Source organism: Diachasmimorpha longicaudata, chromosome 3 (assembly GCF_034640455.1).
Source record: "Diachasmimorpha longicaudata isolate KC_UGA_2023 chromosome 3, iyDiaLong2, whole genome shotgun sequence".
NCBI lineage: Eukaryota > Metazoa > Arthropoda > Insecta > Hymenoptera > Braconidae > Diachasmimorpha > Diachasmimorpha longicaudata.
Genome location: NC_087227.1, coordinates 637608 through 647762, shown reverse-complemented (window position 1 = coordinate 647762; position 10155 = coordinate 637608). Strand labels below are relative to the sequence as shown.

Here is a 10155-nt window from a genome sequence, read left to right as displayed (position 1 = left end):
TACTGATTTTCGTCATCGTGGAGGGTGACACATGATTGAGATATCAGACAATTTATGCGACACACATTGCTTAGAATGGCATCAGGAAAAGCGCGGACTAATCAACCACCTTGAATGGCACCAATAAAAGGGCTGGAACTATTCATCCCCCACCATCGTCAAATCGGGCATGAATATCTCCTTATAAGGAAATTTTCCCTAAACCAGTCTACAAGAAAGAAAGGGGAAGTTCCCAGACACCACGACATCAATTGGTGCGGTTTCCTCATTATAAAAGGGGGCTCCTGCCGCGGGAAAAATAGTTCGAAAATAATCACCGACAAGAGGAATTCAACAATAACTACCGAAAGCCGAAGTTCAACAATAACCACCGGAAAGAGTGGTTGGACCATATCACCGTCAAGACCAGTTCAACAATCATCACCAGAAGGAGTAGTCCGAATATACTTGCGGCTACAAACGACACCCCGTCGTCCCTCCCAGTCAAGTAGATCTTTGCGTTGTATCGAGCCGTAAAATCAGCTGAAACCCCTCGCGGGACCTCCAAAGATCTTCAACCTATCTTCGCAATCACCCTCATCCTCGCTTGGGAATCAGGATCACCAAGACATCGCGTTGATTTCCATCCACGCCCCTGCAACCAACAGCTTAGCAGAACCAGCCTCACATCAGTCAGAACGAGGGCATCAGTTTCCCATTTGAGCGTCTTTCCCCAGTCACTGTAAGTCTTGATTATATTAATCCTTATATATCTGTCTTTCTTGTCTTCCTGTTTTCTCTTCGACGGCTTTTCCCTGGGTCCTCGCATAATGGAGTTATTTTTAATCAATAATAAACTGCTTGATCTAGCATAAATTTTGGTCTCTGTTGTTACTTTTCTACGCGGTTCATTATCGGCGGATTTCAATACCTTATCTCGAACATTACGATGCCAACAATAGAAACGTAACAAACCATTTCAAACTGGTTTGCCACCGTTACGTTGTGGCACCCTGTCGCGAGTAGTGACGGTCAGGTAAGGGTTTGGAGATACATACCTTGTCTCTTCCGCTCTTTTATTGGAAGCACTGGTCCACAACACATACTTGGCTTCCGTAGTTTTGTCTAGCAGTAGCCGGCGACGATTTCATTGTTCAATCAGAGCCGAGTGGTCATTAGATAGGACCAATCACAGGACCGTGTGGACTTCAGATTCTCTCTTTGATTTCGACAGCTTGTTCAATTAACTAGGAGTGTAGCATTTGAGAATTCGTGATTAGGTAATCCGTTTTATGTCGAGTTTAGTCGTTCATTTAATTGTTATGTAATTCTAATTTCCGATTTTCCTGAGTTGAGTATTGGAGTTAAATCGAGGAACATTTATTCTGACAATTGTTTATGAAATTTGTAAGTGGACCTTGTCGACTTGTCAACTCAGAATGAAATCCAAACAATATTTGGTAAACTGCTCTCCACCGTTTGACTGTTGGACTCTAACCGAACTTTCACGAGAAGTTCGACGAAAGCGGTGTCGGATGCCAACTCGTCAACCCCGAGGATTTTCCGATTGTTTAAAGGATTGCTCTCCTAGCATCAGTATACAATGGTAGAATGGCGGGGATCCACCAGGAGTACCACGATTTAATACGTTTTCAGATCGGAGCTTACGACCTTGTTCTTCCGCTACATCCTGCACGCAACTCTGAGGGGTCATTGACTCTCTTCGTAAGGTTTCTCTTCATGAGTATGTCAACTAAGCAGGTTTTCCAGGGCTGAGTGCGAATCGCCTGGGACTTCTCAAAGTCCGGGACGCAAAGATAGCGTGCGACCCAGGTCTTTCGGAATTTCGTTACCTACCTTACCATCCTTGTCATACACTTCACCGCCAGTTACCGCTTCGGTCATCGGACGCTACCAACTCCGGTCCGGGTGCTTGAAACTCGCCATATGGTCGAGTTGACATCAGAACCATTTATACGCCGCAGGCCCATATGCGCAACATTTCTTCCGCAAAGCCCAATAAAACGGCAATCAATAAAGTTGTCCCAGAGAGCTTCAAAAGACCTCTTAATTTTGAATCACCCTATACTTCGAAGACATCTTTTCAACTTTTCCGCTCGAGTATCTGCCAAAGACTCACTGAAGATCTTGATAAACCATTAGTAGACCTTCTCTCCCTAGTGTGGATATTTCGGTGACGATAAGTCATTCCACTACCCTATTCCCGCCAATCAACCCGACGGGATCACTGGGACACCAATATCTAACCCACTGTCCGTTGACTTGAGGCCGATTCTGAACCGGCATGATCTGAGGGCGATTCTGAACACCTCCTTCCACTACCTTCCACGTCCTTTTCCACTTTTCCCTCGGACGCACCCCTGCTGAGAAATGGGGGTGAAAAGAACGGCCAATGGGGCGCGATCGTTGCGCGGCTCTACGTCCGTGTGCCGCGGGTAAGCGGTATGCGTGCTTCCCCTTCTCGACGGGTGGACGTTCAAATTCCGCTAGTGAGTGAAAGATATTTCTCTCTCGCTCATCGGCAATTTCACGACAATCCATTCAGGGGCGGGGGGCAGGGGGCGATTAAAAACTTGTTATTATTAAGATTAGGATTATTTATTAGAATACAAGAATAATCTGATCCGATCAAAAATTTGAACAATAATCCTAGATTATTAAATAAACTAAATAATTTATGCAATTGCCTGATCAGACATTTAGTGTTTAAAATTGAATTCCCCACAAAAAAATTTTGTTGACAAAATGTTGTGAACGAATTGGTTTACAAGATATTTGTCAAAACGCATTTTTAAGTAGAAAAATTAAGAAAACCACTGGCATCCCCCTTAGCATTCCGGAGATAATTGTTTAAAAGTTAATTATCTCATGATGCAACAGGCCTACAGTATTTTGTCAAGAAATTTTTTTTATTGTAAATTTAATTTACAACAAGAAAGATGGAAAATCGCGGAAATTAGTTAGTTTATTAACCAATCGAGGATTTTCGTTTGAAGTTGGAATCTAATTATTAAATAAAACTAATGGATTTACGGTATTCCATCATTAGACATTGTTTAAAAGAGAGTGAAAATTCACCCGATACTCCAGCGAAGAATTCGAGAACATTCGACTGAGGAATTCGTCTCGAACATTCCAAAGCCGTGCATTGCTAATCCAATCAAAACAGCCCACGGGTATATAAAGAGACCCAAAAATCGACAATTGCTCACTTCTTATTGAACAGTTCAACAGTCACCAGTGAATTTGTAATTTAGTCAACAAGTAATTCTCGATCGAATATATTTATTCGCAAGTTAGACCCGGACTCAATTTATATAAGAATAATATGTTCTCCATAATTATCAACTTGTACATCATCAATTAGAGCTTATCGCGAGGATAACTAATTATCAGTTTTCGTTATCAAATTCAAATAGTTTTTCTCAACATCCTATAGAGGGATGAAGAACCCACCACGCGCTAAGACGTGTCCCCTCAACGGACGTTTTAGCCAGTTCAACGTATTTGATTAACGGACGCACAAGTCCTCCTTATTCGATTCCAAATTTAAGTGAAACTCAATCCTCAATCGTGTAATTAAATTATCTACCAAATCAAGTACATCACTGTTTTATCTTCGTTCAAATATCACATTCAATTTTGAATTTCCTAGAGTTGTAACTTCTAGGAATGTGTCCTCTACAGACTGATATTTTCGAATATACAGGGTGTCCCAAAATTGAACGTCCAGACTTTAAACTTAAGTTGGGGGTGAAATTCTGGACCGAAAAGTCATGAGCGACTTTTTGATCAGACGCCCTCTTCAACTTATTCAGGGCTGAAGTTGGACAAATCATGGGCGTGGAATACCCGGTCGCACGACGGTGAGGAAAACGTTCGAGTGTCGTGGTGTCCCCACCATACTTGAGAAAGTCAGAAGAGAGTTGACCTCGAGATACAGCATCTGCTGGGTTGTCATGCGTTCGCACATGTCTCCAATCAACATGCTTGGTAGTTTCTTGGATTCGAGCCACCCTGTTTGCCACGAATCGTTAAAGAAGATGAGGTGAGGTCTTGATCCAATGAAGCGGTACAGTGGAATCACACCAGAAGATTTCTCGTTCAGGCGTGATGTTCGTTGCCCTTTTAACAATTTTATAGAGGTTGGAGAGCAGTTCTATAGCACGGAGTTCTAGGCGAGGTGTGTGCCTTTGAGAGGTGTAATTCGAGATTTGGTGCAGTAAAGATTGACTTGACCCTTTCCGTTGTTTTGTACTGATCGGAGGTATATGCAGGCTCCGTAGGCGTTCTGGCTAGCATCACAGAAGCCGTGTACTTCTAGGTGTTGAAGGTTTGTCGTGACTTGACGTTTGAACTGCGTTTCATTCAGAAGAGGAAGCTGTGAGGCAAATTCATACCATCGAGTGTGAATTTCTGCCGGTGTGGAATCATCCCAGTTCAATTTGAGCCTCCATAATTCTTGCTGAATAATTTTTGCGTGAGTCACTACTGGATTCAAGAGTCCGAGGGGATCAAAGATGCGAGCTACGTCTGATGCTATGGTTCGCATGGTGATGGTATCTCTTGTGGCGATGGGGTTAACAGTATATACGATACTGTCCTTCTGTGAATCCCAATGGATTCCAAGAGTTTTGTGAGTGGAATCATCTCCTCCTAGCCGTTGGAGATTGACAGTAGATTCTGATAGGCCTTGTAGTACTTGTGGAGAGTTGGTGGCACATTGACGTAAGTTGAAGCCACCTGCTTCTAGACGACTGACCATTTCATCTCTGAGGAGTAAGGCTTCTTCGAGAGTGGTGGTGCCAGTCAGAAGATCATCAACATAGAGGTCTTTTTTCAAGACTGTTGAAGCAGTTGGATACCTCTCCTGTTCGTCATCAGCTAGTTGTTGTACACATCTCACGGCTAGGTATGGAGCAGAGGACTGACCGAATGTGACAGTTTGCAATTCATACGTGGTGATCTCGTTGTTCTCTCGCCAGAGTATGCGTTGATATATTGTGTCTTCAGGTCTGATGAGCACCTGACGATACAACTTTTCGATGTCGCCAGTAAATATATAGTTATGGAGTCTTAATCGTAATATCAGAGCCAGAATGTCATCCTGTATGGTTGGACCAACCATTAGAGCATCGTTGAGGGAGACACCAGTACTGGAACGTGCTGAGCCATCAAAGACCACTCTGGTCTTGGTGGTGAGGCTGGTGTCCTTGAAAACAGCGTGGTGTGGGAGGTAGAAACCATCTTCTACATCTGTTTCGATCTTCTTCATATGCCCAAGTTCTTTATATTCGTTGACGACCTTGGTGTAATCTTCTGCGAGTTGGGAATTCCATTGGAATTTCTTTTCTAGAGAGAGTAGGCGGCGTTTCGCCTGAAGAAAAGATGTGCCTATTTGATCTTTCTTCTCGTTGAATGGAAGTGTCACGACATACCGTCCTTCAGTATTACGTGACACGTGCTGCTGGAAGTGAGCCTGACAGGCTGCTTCTGTTTCTGATTGTCGGCTCTCTTTGAGCCCAATGTCTTCAATTTTCCAAAATTTTTTGAATTCCTCAATAATTTCGGTGAAGTGACGTTCAGTTTGAGAGTGGTCGAATTCATTGTTTAAGCTGCCGCAGACAATCCAGCCGAACAATGTCTTTTGGAGATAAGTGTCCGCTGCCTTGGGGAGTTTGAGTTGTCCTACGCTAAGGATGGAGGTGGAAGTGCTGCATCCTAACAAAACCAGGATTGGTGAAGGTTTGTGGAAATGCGCATCTGCTAGAGCTAAATTCATAGGTATTTCCAGTGATTTTCTGTCAATCTGTTCACTGGGCACGAGAGAGAATATTCTTGGGACAATCAAGAAGTTCAATTCCTTCTTGAAGTTGTTTAGACGAGATAAGATTGTCGTGCTGATTCTGTGATGGGCTATTGTGGAAAGTTCATTCAGAGCGCCGACGGGAATTGAGCATGTTAACCTTTTGATGCCCAACTTAGCAGCCAATTCTTGAGTGATGAAACTTTTGGTGGAGGCGGTGTCAATCAGGGCACGACATTGGACCAGCTCATGATTGCGATCTAGCAGATTAATGACTGCTGTTGGGAGGATATCTGGTCCTGACGAATCTAGTGGGAGAGAGATGACTGATGAAGTTGATGGGGTCGGAGTGTCTAGTCATGCACTAGCGCTTTCAGGTGTTGTAGATAATTCTTTGATGTGATGGAGCAGTGAGTGGTGTCTGGCCTTTGGATCATTGCACGTCTTGCAGTAACCCTTGGAATTGCACTCTTTAACATCGTGTCCCTTTGCAAAACAATTGAGGCAACGATTTTGGTTGAAAATGAGCTTCTTCCGTTTTTCAACGTACATTTCTGCAAATTTTGGACACTCGTAAATCCTGTGGCCTTCAGTGCAGACTGGACACTTTCTGGGGGTGTTGGTGAAGAAGGTTTGAGCTCGTGAAGCACCTGAATGCCCAGAGGCGTTGGTTTAATGTTTGGAGTGTGAATGCTTCTGGCTCTGTGACTGTTCGTTTTTCTGTTTGATGTGTTTAGAGGTGTCAACGTTCTTCGCACAAATTCCTCGCTTTTCGAGGATATCGAGAAGATCTGCGTGTTTGGGCATTTCCTTACGTTCAATGAGTGTTTCCCATTGGAATACCAGATCTTCGTCGAGCTGGTTAAGAATGATGGTGCAGACTAGGCCGTTCAGTTGATCTTCTGCTGTGCCAAAACTGTTGATTGATCGTAGTTGTTGACGTACTGAATTGACAAGGTCAATAAGTGATTTGTTGTTCTCCCGAGTTCTTTTTCCAATGTTGAGAAGATGAGAACAATGACGTCGAAGAGCCTGCCGGGGAATAGCAAACTTCTTATCCAAGAGAGCCCAGGCTATGTCATAATTTTCAGCGGTGATCTCCAATGCTTCGATAGCTTGAGCAGCTTCTTCTTTGCGGCTTGTTTGGAGGTATTGAAGTCTAGTCACCTTGTCGACATGGTTGGGAAGTCGAGCGTTGAACTGGTCCTTGAAAGGCCTGTACATTTCGAATCGTCCATCGAATGTAGGTAAGGTGATTTCAGGCAATTTCATGTTAAAGTTTGGAGAATAACTTGCTCGTTCAAGCGGTGTCTGTTGTGATGCTGGTGGCTGCGAGGGGGCTGGCATCTTGTCTTTTATAAGACGTCTAAGCCTAGCTACTATCATGTCGTCGCTTTCTTCGATTGTGTAGGCGTCATTTGTGTTGGTTGCCTGGTTGTCCACATCGAGTTCCAGAAGAGATGCGTTGTTTCGCTCCCATTCTGTGTGTTTTTCTTTGATTGTTTGTAGTTTTATTTCCAAGAGTTCACTCATTGCTTCTGAACCTTCGACGTCCAGGAAGTTTTTGCATTTTGTAATGCGTGTTTTGAAGGCTGTGCGTTTGGCCTTCAAACTGTCGATGTGAGCCATCTCTGGATTGATGTGCCGATTTGAACGAGTTGGACTATGTGTCACCATTCGCTTTGTTAAGCTCCCCCGGTGCGGAGAGTGAAAGTGCGAGATGTTTTATTCGCAAGAATATGCAAAAGTCGTTGGAAAATCACTATGATGTCATTTAATGCACTGAGTCTATTCGTTTTGCTGATTACACTGAGTTTGAATTTATTGCACGAATGATTCTAAAAATCCGGCTGGAAGGACCATGCTTTATCTTGTTCAAATATCACATTCAATTTTGGATTTCCTAGAGTTGTAACTTCTAGGAATCTGTCCTCTACAGAGTGATATTTTCGAATATATACTACACGATGAGGTTTTCTTTGTGTAGTTGTTTTAAAAGAATAGAAATTGATGCAATTGATACAAAACACACTTTATTCAAAATTTCATGTATATTTTATAAAAAGGAAAAGTGAACTATAACACTAAAAGAAGGGAAGGGATCTCCGTCGAGATGTTTCTGCTATGATGAACGCGACAATACAATTATTCGTTGGCCTCTGACGAGGTTACTATTTTGGGAGTTGGGAAGATACTGAGAAGTAGTACAAATCATAAAGACAACTTTGGGAAGAAAAATGGGAGGGATGAAAGAATGGAAAGGGAAATTTCCAGAAATGTGATTTATTGACGAGGTGCAATTAGAGAGAAGAGAGAGAGAGAGAGACACAGGTCAATATCTCTTTGGAGATGATTCCCCAAAAACGTCTGTCCAGAGGAATCAAAGAGGGACAATGTACTAAAAATAGGGATGAGGGGCAATAGTAGCACCAAGTGAAATAGGCCGATGGGAGCACGGAGTCATAAAGTGGTGCAGAAAAATGAAAAGGTAGGGAGGATTATCTCCATCCCCCCATGCATTTTAAGAGTTCGAGAAGGATGATGGAGAGAAATTGATTTTATCTTATGTCTAAAATGGTGAAAATTGGCCATCATAAAAGGTTATTCATCTGGCTGGATAGAAAAAAAAACTATTTAAATAAATATTACGGAATTCTACACATAAAATTAATGAATCTTATTTTTTAAAGTAAAAATTGAGATGTCACTTGATTTCATACGCAACACCCACCAGTATTACGCGTTGTGAAAAGAAGAATATCACCTGTACAAAATTCCCTCAAAGACGCGAGGTCACGCCTCAATTATTTATAATAAACTAAGTGCATCCCCCATAAGTTTCTCGTGTCTCGTGTACTTTGTTTTCCCCACCGATCCCAATCGGCACCGCATCCGCGTCTCCATATCAACCAGACATTTATTGTTGATAATTTGATTCTCTGTAAAAAATGTCTAGTGACAAAAGGCCGTAAATCCATTTGTTCCCTCAATAATCAAGCAAATGCGTTTATTGCTCCCGATTCCCCGAAAATCGCGACCCATCCCCTGTGAATTTCGGCATCCATTTTTTATTGTTAATTATCTATGTAAGAGGCTCTTTTACAATATTTTGTCAAAAGACCTTGTTTGGGGATTGTCTGAATTTAGGGTTGATGTGGGATGGAAAATTTCAAGGAAGGATGAATTAGGGTTAGCCGGTGGAATAAATTATTAACACTGAGTATCTTTTCTATGAAACTTTATTGGGGCCACGTGCCATCAAAGTCTAGAATTAACACGGGGTTTACTTACACTATTTCCCGACGTGTATTAAATTCCTATCCGTAACTGTCCGATGATGTACTGATCGACAGTAAATTGTTATAGACTATAAGGAGAAATTGTCCTTATACTCGACGGAGATGTACTTGGTGATGCATTTGGTGATGTACTTGGTGAGGTTCTACTGATACAGAATTTCTGACAATTAAATAGACGTTACCGCGTGCTGTGACTGACAAAGACTGACTCATTTGACATTTGAGCTTTCGGGGTCGGCTCGTTGATCTACAGAGCCGAGGGGTCGCTGGGAACTTTTTGGTTTTCACCGCATGTCTTCAGTAACCGACTATGGTTATTTAACTACGTTTCAAACAGACCTTTCTTGTTGTAACTTAAATTTATAATAAAAAATATCTTTTGACAAAATACTGTAGGCGTGTTGCATCATCAGATAATTAACATTTAAATAATTATCTCCGGAATGCCAGAGGGGATACCCGTGGTTTTCGGAATTTTTCTACTTAAAAATGCGTTTTGAGAAATATGTTGTAAACCAGTGGGTTTACAACATTTTGTCACAACGATTTTTTTGTGGGGAATTCAATTTTAAACATTAAATGTCTGGTCTTTATTTAATAATCGAGGATTATTGTTTAAATTTTTGATCGGATCAGATTATTCTTGTTTTCTAATGGCTAATCCTAATCTGAATAATAACAAGTTTTTATTCACCCCCTCCTGCCCCCCTGAAAGGATTATCTTGAAATTGCCAATGAGCGAGAGAGAAATAAATTTCCCCCTATCTCTTTCACTCACTAGCGGAATGGAACGTCTGCCCATGGAGAAAGAGAAGCACGCACACCGCTTACCCGCGGCACACGGACGGAGAGCCGGGCAACGCTCGTGCCCCATTAGCCGTTCCTTCCACCCCCATATCTCAGCAGGGGTGCGTCCGCGCGAAAAGTGGAAAAGAATTTTTCTGTTCAGAATTACCCCCAGAACATGCCGGTTCAGAATCGGCCGCCAGTCAACGGACACCCTGTATATATTAACTGGATAGTGCGTAGCATGAGCTATAGCTCATACAC

General features: G+C 42.4%; 1 protein-coding gene across 1 annotated transcript; it reads right to left on the bottom strand.

Moving 5' to 3' along the window:
• Nucleotides 1-3835: 3835 nt before the first annotated feature.
• LOC135159920 (uncharacterized) lies at nucleotides 3836-7483 on the bottom strand. Its single transcript, XM_064115982.1, has 4 exons — nucleotides 6565-7483; nucleotides 6172-6456; nucleotides 4192-6114; nucleotides 3836-4125 (listed from the first exon to the last, which is right to left on the bottom strand). Exons 1-4 carry the CDS (start codon nucleotides 7481-7483, stop codon nucleotides 3836-3838), a joined length of 3417 nt encoding a protein of 1138 aa, XP_063972052.1.
• Nucleotides 7484-10155: the final 2672 nt, after the last annotated feature.

Excerpts from the sequence above, each read along its gene's own strand:
- LOC135159920 (XM_064115982.1), bottom strand. The coding sequence starts at position 7,483 with ATGGTGACACATAGTCCAACTCGTTCAAATCGGCACATCAATCCAGAG. Across the intron at positions 6,115-6,171 it reads TACAACACCTGAAAGCGCTA|ATTCGTCAGGACCAGATATC; the intron begins GTGCATGACTAG and ends CTCTCCCACTAG. Across the intron at positions 4,126-4,191 it reads TCGAATTACACCTCTCAAAG|GGCAACGAACATCACGCCTG; the intron begins GCACACACCTCG and ends AATTGTTAAAAG.